At 41.9% G+C, this 16,083-nt stretch overlaps 2 protein-coding genes across 3 annotated transcripts in view; one reads left to right on the top strand and one right to left on the bottom strand.

Annotated features, from left to right (window-relative positions):
- Positions 1-7,529, bottom strand: part of CEP95 (centrosomal protein 95) — a 43,361-nt gene extending 35,832 nt beyond the window's left edge. Inside the window, exons 1-3 of the mRNA XM_030296216.2 lie at positions 7,220-7,529; positions 5,833-5,961; positions 1,931-2,038 (exon numbers count right to left, since the gene is read on the bottom strand). Coding sequence (XP_030152076.1) covers positions 1,931-2,038; positions 5,833-5,961; positions 7,220-7,238 — 256 coding nt within the window. The 5' untranslated portion in view covers positions 7,239-7,529. The remainder of the gene's footprint in view (positions 1-1,930; positions 2,039-5,832; positions 5,962-7,219) is intronic.
- A 166-nt stretch (positions 7,530-7,695) lies between these two features.
- On the top strand, positions 7,696-14,735 carry DDX5 (DEAD-box helicase 5). 2 transcript variants are annotated; one of them, XM_030296223.2, is made up of 14 exons: positions 7,696-7,843; positions 8,129-8,307; positions 9,520-9,685; positions 10,027-10,123; positions 10,219-10,352; positions 10,474-10,539; positions 10,784-10,925; positions 11,007-11,167; positions 11,260-11,432; positions 11,802-11,912; positions 12,136-12,197; positions 12,276-12,335; positions 13,584-13,808; positions 14,031-14,735. In XM_030296223.2, exons 2-14 carry the CDS (start codon positions 8,264-8,266, stop codon positions 14,432-14,434), a joined length of 1,845 nt encoding a protein of 614 aa, XP_030152083.1. In that variant the 5' UTR covers positions 7,696-7,843; positions 8,129-8,263; the 3' UTR covers positions 14,435-14,735. The 2 variants fall into 2 exon arrangements, with proteins under 2 accessions (XP_030152083.1, XP_030152084.1); XM_030296224.2 differs by lacking the exon at positions 7,696-7,843 and having other exon boundaries at positions 8,099-8,307.
- The last annotated feature ends 1,348 nt before the right edge of the window (positions 14,736-16,083 follow it).

Below are 16,083 nucleotides of genomic sequence, written 5' to 3'. Positions count from 1 at the left end.
GAGGTCACGCCTGCATTCTCTTAAGTTCAAACCAGTAAGGGGAAGACACAATGGAAACTTGATATTTGAGAGAACCCAGCCATTCAAAATTTCACTCCTGATGCAAAACAAACCTAAACCAGAAATATGATGTTTTACAAAATTACCAGTACAGATAGACAGTATTTGACTTTTTTTTTTTTTTTTTTTTGGTTTAAAGCAAACAAATCTTCTTAAGCCTTGTTTTTCTGGCTTAACGAGATACACAAGTATACCCCAAGGGCATACTCAGAACTTCTCAGTTGCCAGGATGGGGAGCATCCTCTGCCAACCCAGCAACTAAGACCGCCCACCAAAATGCAGTGCTTCATGGTACAGAAGAAAGTATTTTAAACTGAACAAGAACACAACGAGTAAAAAGCTGCTCTGCAGTACACTGGAGGAGATAAGCAGTTCTGCAACTTTTCATGGGGTGGGTGAGAGTTGTTAGGAGCAGCTCTGCATTAAAAAGTTACATAAGCAGATACAACTATGCTATAGGTTTAAAAAGCACAAATACCAGAAATTACCCTATTCAAGTGATAAAGCAATTCCGAATTGCAAAAGAACAGGAAAACCCTGGGATTATCCCTCAAAATGAATTATCTTCAAACTAATTTACCATTTTTACTCCTAGAACTGCACTCAAAACTTAAGACAGTATTTTTGCAAAACTTGTCGTCAACATCACATTGAGAGACGTGAGTGACCAATCCTGATTAACATTTAACTGCCCAAGAACAAACCAATGGTGTAAGCCTTCTCTAAGTGATTCAAATGTAGGTTCATATGCACAGATTCCCTCTTTTCCTTAGCTTGAAATAATTTACTGGAATAATCCTCATTTTCTATCTAGAATACAGGGATTTACAAATATATTTATATTTGGTATGTTTGGCTTTAGAATACAAGCATGATATACTCTATTTTGGAAAAAGTTTCAAAAACAATTTACAGTTTTATTTATTTTGAATAGAGAAAATATTCATGAGGCTTAAAATTCAGGGGCGCCTGCCTGGGTGGCTCAGTTGGTTGAGCATCCGACTCTTGATTTCAGCTCAGGTCATGATCTCACAGTTTGTGGGATGGAGCACCATGCCGGGCTCTGCGCTGACAGTGTGGTCTCTTTGGGATTCTCTCTCTCTCTCTCTCTCTCTGCCTGTCCCCCATTCATGCACTCTTTCTCTCAAAATAAATAAATAAGCTTTAAAAAAACAAAATAAAATTCAAGAAATATAAAAGTTATATAATGAAGTCTCATCCCACCCTCGTCCTGCGGCCCTGAAGTTCCTCTTACTGGAAGCAATTGGCATTACAGGTTTCTTGCACATGCTTTCAAAGAGTCCTTCTGCAAGCAATCAACTGCATATTTCCTCTCCTTACCTTTGTTTTTATAAGCAGCACCCTACTCTGCACATTATCATTGTTAAGTGCACATCTTTCTGACATTACACATATTGGAGACTGTTCCACTAATATGGAACATTGTACATAATGAGCATCATCAATCATCTTTTACAGTAGCAGAGTAATTCCCTGCATGGAGCTATCATAACTTATTTAACCTGTCCCTATTTAATGGATATTTAGATGTAGCTAATTCTTAGCTACTACAAACAAGCAGCACGTTAGCTTTAAAATAACAAAATAACAAAAAACATACCTTTAACTACCAGCCAGAATTCTTACATCTCAGACTCAGGTCCATCATAAATTCAATGTTTGACTCTCCTAAAAAAGCTCTCAAGAATGGCTGCCTTAACTCTACCAGTCAATTTGTCTTGGCTCAGTCTTGCCACTTGGTTTATATCATAAGCTTACTCATTTGGTTAGCTAAACAATGTCTAGGATTCTATCCAACAAATTATTTTAGTCAAATGCAAAATTATCTGATGGTTAAGTATACACCGACCTGTTATGTGAGACAAGCTGACTTGCAGGTAATCCAAGGCCAGCGAATCAATTACTGCTTGTACATTGTGAGCTTCATCCTCTTGACTCCTGGGAATAGCTATGAGGTCTGTGGAAAAAAAGCTACACATTTTTCATCTGAGGGTCCAAGTTTTCATCTGTCTCTGACCAGGCTTCTGAGTCAGGTTAAGTGCTACAAAAGTAAGCTCTACCCAAACACAACAGGCTATAAAATTCAGATAAAGCTAACAGAGCCTGAATTCCACACAGCACCTTTAGTGGTTGAATATTTAGTCAATCAACATATATATGAACATGCTCTACAATAAGCACCATGCTACAGAAAGATAAAGAGGTCCCTAAATTCAAGGAGGTGCTAATACTCTAGTAAGGGAAACAATAATGGAGTGAGACTTTAACCCATAATCATGGGCTGCTTTCCATGAGAGGAAAAAAACCCCACAACCTTCTGAAGGTAACCTAGTAGGAATTAATGGCATAATGATTTAAAAGGTCAGTATATAAGGGTGTCTGGGTGGCTTAGTTGGTTAAACGTCTGACTCTTAATTTTGGTTCAGGTCATGATCTCAGGGCTTCTGAGATGGCATGGAGCCTGCTTAGGATTCTCTCTCCCTTGTTCTCTCTCTGTCCCCCCCCCACTCATACACACACTCTCTAAATAAAAATAGAGACCCCTGGGTGGCTCAGATGGTTAAGTGTCCAACTCTTGATTCTGGCTCAGGTCATGATCTCACAGTTTCTGGGATTGAGCCCTGAATCAGGCTCCATGCTGACAGCATGGAGCCTGCTTGGGATTCTCTCTTTACCTCTCTCTGCCCCTCCCCGTGCATGCTCTCAAATAAATAAACTTGCACCAAAAACCATAAAATACCTAGTAATAAATCTAACCAAAGACATGAAAAATCTATACACTGAAAACTACAGAAAGCTTATGAAAGAAATTGAAGAAGACACAAAAAAATGAAAAATTATTCCATACTCCGGATAGGAAGAACAAATATTGTTAAATGTCAACACTACCCAAGGCAATTTACATATTCAATGCAATCCCTATCAAAGTAACACCAGCATTCTTCACAGAGCTAGAACAAACAATCCTACAATCTGTATGGAAACAGAAAAGACCCCAGAGAGCCAAAGCAATCTTGAAAAAGAAAACCAAAGCTACAGGCATCACAATCCCGGACTTCAAGCTGTACTACAAAGCTGAAATCATCAAGACAGTATGGTACTGGCACAAAAACAGACACTCAGATCAATTCAACAGAACAGAGAATCCAGGAATGGACCCACAAACGTATGGCCAACTCATCTTCAACAAAGCAGGAAAAGAATATCCAATGGCATAAGGACAGTCTCTTCAACAAATGGTGCTGGGAAAACAGGACAGCGACATGCAGAAGAATGAACCTGGACCACTTTCTTACACCAGACACAAAAATAAACTCAAAATGGATGAAAGACCTCAATGTAAGGCAGGAAGCCATCAAAATCCTCGAGGAGAAAGCAGGCAAAAACCTCCTTGATCTTGGCCACAGCAACTTCTTACTCAACACGTCTCCAGAGGCAAGGGAAACAAAAGCAAAAATGAACTATTGGGACCTCATCAAAATAAAAGCCTTCTGCACAGCGAAGGAAACAATCTGCAAGACTAAAACGCAACCAACGGAATGGGAGAAGATATTTGCAAATGACACATCAGATAAAGGGTTAGTATCCAAAATCTATAAAGAACTTATCAAACTCAACACCCAAAACACAAATAATCCAGGGAAGAAATGGGCAAAAGACATGAATAGACACTTCTCCAAAGAAGACATCCAGATGGCCAACTGACACATGAAAAAATGCTCAACATCATTCATCATCAGGGAAATACAAATCAAAGCCACAATGAGATACCACCCCACACCTGTCAGAATGGCTAATGTTAACAACTCAACCAACAACAGATGTTGGCAAGGATGTGGACAAAGAGGATCTCTTCTGCACTGCTGGTGGGAATGCAAACTGGTGAGCCCACTCCGGAAAACAGTATGGAGGTGCCTCAAAAAATTAAAAATAGAACTACCTTATGACCGAGCAATTGCGCTACTAGGTATTTATCCAAGGGATACAGGTGTGGTGTTTCAAAGGGGCACATGTACCCCAATGTTTATAGCACCACTATCAACAATGGCCAAAGTGTGGAAACAGCCCAAATGTCTATCAACAGATGGATAAAGAAAATGTGGTGTGGGGCGCCTGGGTGGCGCAGTCGGTTGAGCGTCCGACTTCAGCCAGGTCACGATCTCGCGGTCCGTGAGTTCGAGCCCCGCGTCAGGCTCTGGGCTGATGGCTCAGAGCCTGGAGCCTGTTTCCGATTCTGTGTCTCCCTCTCTCTCTGCCCCTCCCCCGTTCATGCTCTGTCTCTCTCTGTCCCAAAAATAAATAAACGTTGAAAAAAAAAAAAAAATTTATAAAAAAAAAAAGAAAATGTGGTGTATATATACATATGGTGTATGTGTACATATATATATATCTATGTATACATACAAACAGGTATTACTCAGCAATCAAAAAGAATGAAATCTTGCCATTTGCTCCTATGTAGATGAAACTCGAGAATATTATGCTAAGCAGAATTAGAGAAACACAAATATCGTATGACTTCACTCATATGAGGAATTTAAGATACAAAACAGATGCATATAGGGAAGGGAAACAAAAATATAAAAACAGGGAGGGGAACAAAACATAAGAGACAAATATAGAGAACAAACAGAAGGTTGCTGGAGGGATTGTGGGAGGGGGGATGGGCTAAATAGGGAAGGGGCATTAAGAAATCTCCCGAAATCATTGTTGCACTATATGCTAACTTGGATGTAAGTTAAAAAATAAAAATATAAAACAAAGTAAAACTTACTTTGAAATGCAAATAAACTTTAAAAAATTAAAAATAAATCAAAATAAACTTAAAAAAAACCAAAAGGTCAGTAAAGACCACAGTGAGGAAAGATTTTAACACTGAACTTATATTTGGAGTTTCTCCTCTGGCACTGAGGGAGATGAACGGGGGAAGGAAGAAAAAAGTACTTTATTTTTTAAGTTTTTCTTTTATTTATTTTGAGACAGAGAGCAAGTGAGCAGGGAGGGGACAGACAGAGAGGGGCAGAGAGAGAATCCCAAGTTGGCTCCATGCTGTCAGCACAGAGCCCGATGTGGGGCTCAAACTCACGAACCTTGAGATCATGACTGGACCCAAAACCAAGAGTCAGATGCTCAACCGACTAAGCAACCCAGGTGCCCTGAAAAAAGTATTTTAAAAGACTGGTCTAATAACTATAGGCCTCTGTGCTCAAATGAAGGTTAAGACTAGCATCAAAGATACCAGCTAGAGGCCATCTCCATTATTCCAAGTGATGAGGGCACTAACTCATGGTAACAGTGGGAAAGGAAAAGAGACTACACAGAGCTTTAATACTAATGGTTATAGCAGAGACAGTAGAGATCTATGGATAAAGACTCTGAGCTACTCAACCAGGGATGCAGTACAATCATCAATTCATATCCATAATACTGGTTAAGCAACAGGACCCAACAAGTTTCCAAGTTCTACTCAATTTTAGAATTTTTGAAAATATATGTACAGAAAAGGTGTGACTTTCACAAGGTATTAGCCATGATTGACACAATGACCAAGACCACTCAAACTGATTTGAACAAGGCTGTTACTATATGTGGGTCTTTATTATAGTAACGAATGCAACAGCTACATACAAAGAAAATGTAAACAAAGGGAAAATACAGGATTTTATAAACACCACAGGATCTAACTTAAGGCACTCAAAACACCTGGCCTAACATATAGTCACTATTACTCCCACTTTTTAGTACCCTTACCTGGTACCTTTTCTCCCAAAATGGATTGATAAAGCGCAATAAAAACATTAGCATCACAGTCTTCCAGTTCTCGTATCCTCAGGTGTATGTGACATTTCAAAAGAAGGTTATTGGCAACGGTTATCCACTCTGTTAGGAAAGGAAAAAGATAAGCCTTAAATAGCAAAAGTCGACCCCACGAAGACAGACATTGAATGAAGCACAAGATAAGAAATTTGGTTACTATATACGTTCAAAGGCCCTCCAAGGCATGAATTTTGAAAATACATTATTTAATTTCTAGCACTCTGGAAGTGCTAGAGTGCTAGAATTTCAATGTAGTAAAAACTATGATGCAAATCTAATTTCTACCATTATAAGCTAAAGTCCTAAGTTATGTACCCTTTTCTTATTTTACAAGCCACACAAAACTGTTTTTATTTAAAACATAGGTATAAGTAAGCAAATATTATGTCATAAGCAAGACACTTTGTTAATGATAGTCTAAGGCTACCAGAAACTAATTAATGAATGCTGTTTCAAATTCCCAATAGCGTTAGTCATGTTTTTACCCAATTATCTTGTGCAAGTCAGAATTTCTCTGGTGCCCAATAGGCTGATTAACGCAGGCTGTTAAGAAGTGAAGTAATGACACTAACACTACAACATTTGTTAGTTTTTAATTATATTTAATGTATAAGAAATAAAACATAGAAAATACCTAAAAATGTCTCTAAATTCAGAGCTAGCACATTATCAACACTGAAGTTTCCTGTGCCACCGCAACCCACCCCCAGACACCGTTGGACCACTTTGGTCTCAAACTGACCAAACCAAAGGGTTTGAAGTTTGAACGCTGTCTGGAAGAAAAGGATGAAGGCGTCCCAGGCAACCCAATCAACTCGCTTCTCGAAAGCGGTTGCTAGAAAAAGCCAGGTAACGACACAGAGCACCGAAGAGAAAAATCCACCACCGTTCTACTTTGGCAAGGGCATCAACAACACCGTAAGAGTGCCGTTGCTCAAAAGTTCAATGCACAGGTAGGTACGGCCTCAGTCTCCACAATTCAAGAAGCAGAGAGCGCGCTGACAGTGGGCTGGATTCCCGAGAATACAGGTGCCAGGAGGACACTTTCTGCTTTCTGACTGCCCTCTTTGCAGCCAGGCTGCAGGCGTGCTGCGGGCCCTCCTCTTCACACCCCAAAATCGCGCTCGATGGCCACTAAGCGAACCGAGAGCGGGGCTAAGAGACCCAAACCCGCCGACCACGACGGGGTGTCAGTGACGAGCCCCGTCGGCAGGCCAGACCAGTGAGTCCAGCCGGAGGACTCGAGATAAAAGGAATAGGGGCGTTCGGGTTCTTAAACGGTTTCAGTCCACACACACCGGGGCTCCGGGCCGAGACTCACCAGCCTCTGAGCCGGCCATGTCACGGGAGGCAGGTTGCCGCTAGACTCCCAACTGGGCGCGCGATGGACGGCGTCCTGGAAGGGCCGAACAGCGCAGACGCACCGCCGACGTGGGGGAACGAAACGAAAGGGCTGGGGGAGAAAGAGGGTGGGACTTTAGAACGGCTTCTCGCTGCTGATTGGTCATCACAGGAGGACTTCCTTTCTCAGCACGGGCCAAGGCGGCGGTTTGTGGGCTCTAGATACCCTTCGCCGCGGGCAATATCCCGCTAAGGGATTCTCAGGTGGGTGGGTTTGACATATCGGGTCACACCCAGCAGCCCAGGTCGGTCTCCCGGGGGTATTAGTACGGAACTTCCGGCGAGCTATTTAGTTTCGTATTCCTCCGCCGACGCCAACTGGAGAAGTAGTGCGGTCCGCTTACCCGATGGGCGGGAGCAGCCACGTGACAACGTCTGGCTCCGCCTTCCCGTCTCATTTGGTTAGAGGCGTGAGGGCTCTTTGGAGACGTAAACATCTCCAAGTGGGCTGAGTGGGTTGGCCTGTGCTGGCCATTTTGTTGGGTAGGCTGAACCTGGAAAAGGGCAGGGTGGCCTCCCTGAGGTGTGGAAAAACGAGAAAAAGGTAAAGAATAGGGTGTAGGCTGAGACATCTCAGTGTGGGTGGGTCCAGCCATGAGAGGGGCCCTAAACCGGCGATTCCGAGGGAGGGGCGGTGGGGGGTGGGGCGAGAACATGGCGGATCCCGGAACGCCGGCGGGCGTTGCGGCCTCTGCGCAGGGGCGGAGTGATTAGGTCATAGAGCGGCTCCCAGCATTCTTTGCGGCGGAGGAGGCGGTCCAGACTATAAAACCGGCTGCCGGGACGCGGCCGGCACCTCATTCATTTCCACCGGTCTCTCGTTGAGCAGCTCCGGCTTCAGTCATCGCCGCTCCTCCGCCGCTGCCGCCCCCGCAAGGCTTTGCTGTCGCCAAAGCCACCCGCAGCGACTCGTCGCATCCGATTCTCTCCATTTCGTTCCCCGCCAACCGCAACCATTGACGCCATGTCGGGTTATTCGAGTGACCGAGACCGCGGCCGGGATCGAGGGTGAGTGTGGGAACGGACTTGTCAGGCCTGGCAGTGGGGGATGGGAGGCCGATGAAGGTGGCGGGCGGGGGCGACAGGAACTTGGGTTTCTCAGCCTATCCTTAGGCTTTTGTGACCGAAGGCTTGCGCCATTTTGGTATTTGTCAAAAACTGATTGAAAGCTGTTTTTCTGTTAACGGTTTTTAAGGTTGGCTTTTGTTGGCGGGCTGGCGGGGAGGACATCGAAGTTTCCCCGGCGATTGAGTAGCTGTTGGGAGAATTCGGGGGAGGGTATTTCGAGGGGAGGAAAGCGCGACGTTTCCAAGAGGGTGAAGTCGCTATTAGGTGCAACCCTTCGAGATGTGGTTTAGGTGCCCCGGGAATTCTGTGAGAGCCGCCGGGCTCGCCTCCGAACCCGTTGATGTGACAGGGGCAGCAGGGTGGCCAGCGCCGCGGGAATCGGCCATGTGGTTGGGTCGCGGGTACAAAATGCCGGCGTCGGACATGGCGGCGGCGCCTTTGTTACCCCGCCCGGCGGAGGAGCTCAAAATGGCAGCGTCGAGAAAATGTGGCGCAGAGAGAAATGCGAGACAAAGGGGGAAGCGCCGCCCCAGCGGGAACGCCGCCCGGTCCGGGACTCCTCCCCCGGTAGTTGCCAGCTCCTCCTCCTCTTTTTCTTTGCGTTATATAATTTTGCTATCAGAATCAGGAGCCCTTCCGCGGGATACCCCCAATTCGATTGGCTTGCGTAAGTGTCCCTGAGACCACCGTCCTTGTTCTGTTCTCATTGCTTGTGTCGTCCCGTTATTCCTTAAAATCAAAGCTTCTTTGCTTGAAAACAGTCGGTAAATAATATCGCTGTTAAGCTCCTCCCTTGTATTGTCTCTTTCCCAGACATTTAATTCCTAAGCTCACGGGAAAGGCTAGTAACCATAAGCTGTTGTCTATCCTTGTAATCGGAACTTCGGGCGTTTGGGCAGCCAGTTTCCGACCTGCTATATCCCGGGCTGTTGACTTGGCTTTAGTAGTGTGTACTTGGGACAACGGGAAGGGAGAGAGATGGTGCTAATGGTGGCTTTTGATAGCATGACCATCACCAAGGGCAGTGCTAAGTCTTCAAACTGTGAAAGTCATTTACCTTTAGTGTGTGCCAAAGGATGAAAAGTCTGTATGTAAATTACTATGTAGACATTTGAAAATGTGAGGTTTTTGTTTTTGTTTTTGTTTTTCCAGGTTTGGTGCACCTCGATTTGGGGGAAGTAGGGCAGGGCCCCTATCTGGAAAGAAGTTTGGAAACCCTGGGGAAAAACTAGTCAAAAAGAAGTGGAATCTTGATGAGCTGCCCAAATTTGAGAAGAATTTTTATCAAGAGCACCCTGATTTGGCTAGGCGCACAGCAGTGAGTAATTTCACATGGTTTTATCAGGCTGTAATTCAATAATGACTTAAATCAAAGTCTGAATAGAGAGGTCTTGGAAATGACCAAATTAAGGGAAATTCACACTTTTATGGTAGCTAAGAAAGAGGTGGTACTTATAAAAACAGGTGGCTTGGGATTTTTCTACTTCAGAGTTGACTGTAACCATAATAGGTGAATCTTGTGCTGTGTGGTGTTATGTGGATACAGGTTTAAAATCCCTTTAAGGTTTGTTAATCATTTAAAAAGTTAGGGACCTGCTGACTTACATATTAGTGAAGGTTGTCATGGTACTTAGTAGATCATTAAAATTTGTTTTCTAGCAAGAGGTGGAGACATACAGAAGGAGTAAGGAAATTACGGTTAGAGGTCACAACTGCCCAAAGCCAGTTCTGAATTTTTATGAAGCAAACTTCCCTGGTAAGTGCCTAGTTTTGAGGTCTCCCCCCCCCCACTTCATTTATTCTTTTTCTTCTGGTTTTGCTAATTTTTTATTGAATTGTTGCTAATTTTAGCTAACGTAATGGATGTCATTGCAAGACAGAATTTTACTGAGCCCACTGCTATTCAAGCTCAGGGATGGCCCGTTGCTCTGAGTGGATTGGATATGGTTGGAGTAGCACAGACTGGATCCGGGAAAACGTTGTCTGTAAGTTTGGGATAACTCTTGAGTTTTATTCGGTGGTGATGTGCTAGAGAAAACAAATTGAGAATATAAAGAAACCGGAAACATTTTAACTTAATTCCTGTTGTTTGCCTCCCCCCCATAGTATTTGCTGCCTGCTATCGTCCACATCAATCATCAGCCATTCCTAGAGAGAGGTGATGGGCCTATTGTAAGTAGACATATTTTTATTAGCTTTTGTTTAGGAGTATGATGGAGAGATTTGTAGCAAATGTTTGTATGTGGCAAAAAAAACTCATGCTTTTACATGGAGATGTTAGTTGTCTTATTCAACTTAGTTGGAGACAAAGCTGTCTTTATAGCAAACATCAATTACCTGCCAGCATAATGCCAGTAAGTTTAAAAGTAGGATCCGGGACTCTGTTAAAATCTGCTCTGCTTTGTGTTTCTTTTAGTGCTTGGTGCTGGCACCAACTCGGGAACTGGCCCAACAAGTACAGCAAGTAGCTGCTGAATACTGTAGAGCATGTCGCTTGAAGTCCACTTGCATCTATGGTGGTGCTCCAAAGGGACCACAAATTCGTGATTTGGAGAGAGGCACGTAACAATAATTTTGTCAGTGTTGATTCTAGAACTTCTACACTACGTGTTGTAGTTACATCATGTGTTTCATTGAAGGTGTGGAAATCTGTATTGCAACACCTGGAAGACTGATTGACTTTTTGGAGTGTGGGAAAACCAATCTGAGAAGAACCACCTACCTTGTCCTTGATGAAGCAGACAGAATGCTTGATATGGGCTTTGAACCCCAAATAAGGAAGATTGTGGATCAGATAAGAGTAAGTTAGCCTTTAAAAATGTTGCTTTTTCAAACTTATCTCAAAGATTTATTCTCAGAATACAATGCTTTTTTTAACCCAAAATTCTTCAGCCTGATAGGCAAACCCTAATGTGGAGTGCAACTTGGCCAAAAGAAGTAAGACAGCTTGCTGAAGATTTCCTGAAAGACTACATTCACATAAACATTGGTGCACTAGAACTGAGTGCAAACCACAATATTCTTCAGATTGTGGATGTATGTCATGATGTAGAAAAGGATGAAAAGTAAGTTTTCTGTAGAAGTATTGTTCTAAAAACATCACTGTACAAATTCAGGAGTTAACCGTTTGATAGGTTATCTTAAAAGTGATTTTCAGTTGGGTGCAATGTTGGGTGTGTTTGTTTAAAATTAGTCTGTCGATCCTTATTAAAATACTTTCCTTCACTCACGCAATTGGTTATCACTATATAGCAAAGAAGGAAAAGGAACTCTTTTATGATTTAAGGACCAAGGATAGAATTGCTTGATACAAGTGTTCAAGCAGGTGTTTTTACTTGAGTTGTGTAAATCGAAGTTAGTGATTTCACTGACCATAAATATGTGTCTGTAACTGTGGACTTCTTTTATTAAAATTCACAATTTGTTTTTCCAAGACTTATTCGTCTAATGGAAGAGATCATGAGTGAGAAGGAGAATAAAACCATTGTTTTTGTCGAAACCAAAAGAAGATGTGATGAGCTTACTAGAAAAATGAGGAGAGACGGGTATGTGGGCTTCTTCCATTGAAGCAGGTGTATGAGAGCTGAGTTTAGAGGGAGAGGCAAACAGATCGAAAGTAACAGATTTGAGTTTCATGGATGGCAGTTATATCTGGTGTAAAAACTGTACATCAGGTAAAACTAAAGGAAATTGTGAGTAGTTTTTTAAGCAGACTAAAATCTATCAGGTTTTAAAGGTGAACTTACTGATAGTTTTTCTTTAATGTAGGTGGCCCGCCATGGGTATCCATGGTGACAAGAGTCAACAGGAACGTGACTGGGTTCTAAATGGTAAGTCAAATGAAAACGAAAATTTTTTTCTTAAAACCTGTCATTCTTACATTATTGATGATAGTTTTTCTTTCACAGAATTCAAACATGGAAAAGCTCCTATTCTGATTGCTACAGATGTGGCCTCCAGAGGGCTAGGTTAGTAAAAACTCGAATTCATGGCTCGGTTTCCCAGAAGATCTCCATATACTTTTTTAAAGAAAGTTTATTGCTTTCTTTAACCTCTGCATTTTTTCCAAGTTTTTTTCATATAAAGGTGCAGCCTTTGGCAAGGCCTAGGCATGACAATCGGAGGACTCGAGGGGGATGGAGGACTAGTGGTCGGCTGGCTGCTTCCAGTCGATTAGAGAGGTGAAAAGCTGAAAGTGTGCCAGTAATCTTCAAAAGGCAGAACATACCACCTCTGCCCCGTAAACTGTTCTCTCCGGGGGAAAAAAGTGCAAGTTATCCTCACAGTTCACTGCCGTGGTATTTCTTCTGTCCCATGCTTTGCATGACTGCCATGGTACAGCACTGTTTCAAACTGTTTACTGTGATCTGTGGGTCTTTGAGTTTCAGTGAGTTGGCTGAAATGTTGAAGAACTATTTCCAAACTTCAATGTTCAATGAAATTTTTGTTCAAGTTTGAAAAGGAGAGAGCAGCTTTAAAAGGTACTAAGCCTTTTACAAATTGGTGAGTACTGGCACATGAGATCTAGAGCAGGAGCAACTTCTCACACTTAGTCAGTGGGAAAAGAAAGCAGTGCTTTGAAAGTTCCTCCCTCACCTACACAGTAGTCGTCATGTCGAGACCTGCCAGAGAGAGACACATTCTCAAGTGAATCCTGGCTTCTTGGAAGCGCTTGCCTAGACGAGACACAGTGCATAAAAACAACTTTTGGGGGACAGGTATGTTTTTCTTGCAGCTGCGGTTGTAAGGTCTTGGCAAGACAAGCAGTGTGGCCAGAATTTTGAACTTCTGATGAGTGTGTAATGCAAAGGACCATGTACATTTTTGTTTAAAGGTCCTCAAAATGAGCACATGAAGAGGTTGCTGTGAACCTTTAAGTGGCCCTACTGCGCAGAAGCATTCAGATGTCACTTGACGATCTGTAAGGGGACTTGCTGGTTTGGGAATATGTTAGAGAATACACGTCTTACTGACAGGCTGTCTATCATTGGGTGGGTAATGAGACATCCAGGTAGATGGTGTGTGCTTTTTTTTTTTTTTCCCCCTCTCCAATTTCAATGGTATTCCTACAGGGAATGGATAACCATTTTAACTGTATTTTTTGCAGCCCGTACCTTCTTGGGAATACAATTGTCTAACTTTTTATTTTTGGTCTGGCTGTTGTGGTGTGCAAAACTCCGTACATTGCTATTTTGCCACACTGCAACACCTTACAGATGTGGAAGATGTGAAATTTGTCATCAATTATGACTACCCTAACTCCTCAGAGGATTATATTCATCGAATTGGAAGAACTGCTCGCAGTACCAAAACAGGCACAGCATACACTTTCTTTACACCTAATAACATAAAGCAAGTGAGCGACCTTATCTCTGTGCTTCGTGAAGCTAATCAAGCAATTAATCCCAAGTTGCTTCAGTTGGTCGAAGACAGAGGTTCAGGTAAGACCAACCTTCACTAAGAAATGTTGGTGATTTGGGGTCACATGATGGTCTGCAAATCCATTTAAATGGGATTGGCGGGTGAGTAAAAATCTTTAACATGAAACTGAGAAACACTTTACAGAGTGAATAGAGCTACTTGCTACCTAATTCCTTTTTGTGTCAGTAGTGATTTGTGGCATGGAAATAATCAGCACGCAATTATCTTTTTTTTCTTGACAGGTCGTTCCAGGGGTAGAGGAGGCATGAAGGATGACCGTCGGGACAGATACTCTGCGGGCAAAAGGGGTGGATTTAATACCTTTAGAGACAGGGAAAATTATGACCGAGGTTATTCTAGTCTGCTTAAGAGAGATTTTGGGGCAAAAACTCAGAATGGTGTTTACAGTGCTGCAAATTACACCAATGGGAGCTTTGGAAGTAATTTTGTGTCTGCTGGTATACAGACCAGTTTTAGGACTGGTAATCCAACAGGGACTTACCAGAACGGTTATGATAGCACTCAGCAATATGGAAGTAACGTTCCAAATATGCACAATGGTATGAACCAACAGGCATATGCATATCCTGCTACTGCAGCTGCACCTATGATTGGTTATCCAATGCCAACAGGATATTCTCAATAAGACTTTAGAAGTATATGTAAATGTCTGTTTTTCATAATTGCTCTTTATATTGTGTGTTATCAGACAAGATAGTTATTTAAGAAACATGGGAAATGCAGAAATGACTGCAGTGCAGCAGTAATTATGGTGCACTTTTTCGCTATTTAAGTTGGATATTTCTCTACATTCCTGAAACAATTTTTAGGTTTTTTTTGTACTAGAAAATGCAGGCAGTGTTTTCACAAGTAAATGTACAGTGATTTGAAATACAATAAATGAAGGCAACGCATGGCCTTCCAATAAAAAATATTTGAAGACTGAATTAAGTGGAAATTGTACTTTATTTTACATATATAATGTCATGTAAAACTTTGCTTAGATGGTCTGTTTTTTTAACCATAAAAACGAAAAAGACTGCTCCTTTCTATAATTTAAGTTTGGGAAGTGGGGAGATCAGAAGGCCCTCCTTAAAACGGTCTATTTATATTGCAAGAAGTAAAATGAGTTTAAATTTATAATTTTAGGCAAAATTGCATCAAGGCTTTTTGTAAGTACCTCATCAGGTGAGTCATTTAATAGCCTGGTAGCAGAATGGTAAAGTGAGATTAAGGTAGGAAATAACCAACTGTGTAGCCCCACCCTCAAAGTGCTTCATGTGAGAGCGACATGGAGGACTTTATTCCTTTGTAAAATGTCATCATTTGAAAAGCTCCAAATAGCTTGCTGTTTCAGAATAGATTATATTTTTGCTCTTGGCTCTGCTGTGAATTAACTGAAATGGTGATTAAAGCTAAAAACTTTACACCTTGTAAGACATTTGGCTAAGAGCTAAGTTTCAGTTTATGTAGATTGTAGTCTTCAGGCTTGCTGGGGCTCTTAACTAGTTATATGGGAAATCATGAATATCTTTCCAATAATTCAGGGAATTCTAAAGACTTCAGACTGGAGGGTCTATTCATAAACAAAAATCTTGTTGAAGTTAATAGTTAACCAAGAGGAGGCAACATAACCAAAAGCACAGTGACCATTGTACAAGTCGTCTTAGGGTCAACATGGGTTTTTATTTCTAGAAAGGTCAAGGGAGGGGTGGTGGTTTTCGATATAATTTTGGCTCACCAACCTTTCTAATACTACATTTCAGTTATGACTAGAAATAGGTCTGAATGTCTTCCCAGACAGTCTGGTATTTATGTTCCTTTTTGTCAGGAGAGGAGAGGTCTTAATGAGACTTCATTTAAATTTTGATTATTAAACTGAGGCTTTAATTGGTGTCAATGCCTTATCTCTAAAATGTAAAACTTAACTAGAATTTGCTTGGGGTGGGGGATGGGGATTGGTATTTTTAGGACTAATACATTGAAAACTGATTCAGCCTGTCTAGTAACTGAACAGTTTTCAATAGCATGGTTAGTCAAATTCATTATGACTTTTAACTTAAGAAGCTTTTGGGGTAGGTTGGAGTATTTATTACATATTTTACTGTTTAATGTCTAACGGCCTTTTAATTTGTAAACATTTATTGAAATGATTGTGGGGCTGTGGAAAACATTTACCTATTTACCTTTGAAGTAAGTTTTAAGACAGTCCACTTTTTAGCATGTGTGTTGTGTCCAGCCTGTGGTTGTCTGAACTAATAAATGTGATTTTTCTCCCCGTTCTCGCTTTTATTT

Source organism: Lynx canadensis, chromosome E1 (assembly GCF_007474595.2).
Source record: "Lynx canadensis isolate LIC74 chromosome E1, mLynCan4.pri.v2, whole genome shotgun sequence".
NCBI classification, from domain to species: Eukaryota; Metazoa; Chordata; class Mammalia; order Carnivora; family Felidae; genus Lynx; species Lynx canadensis.
Note: the sequence above shows the minus strand (reverse complement) of the source record. Positions and strands in the feature narration are given on the sequence as shown.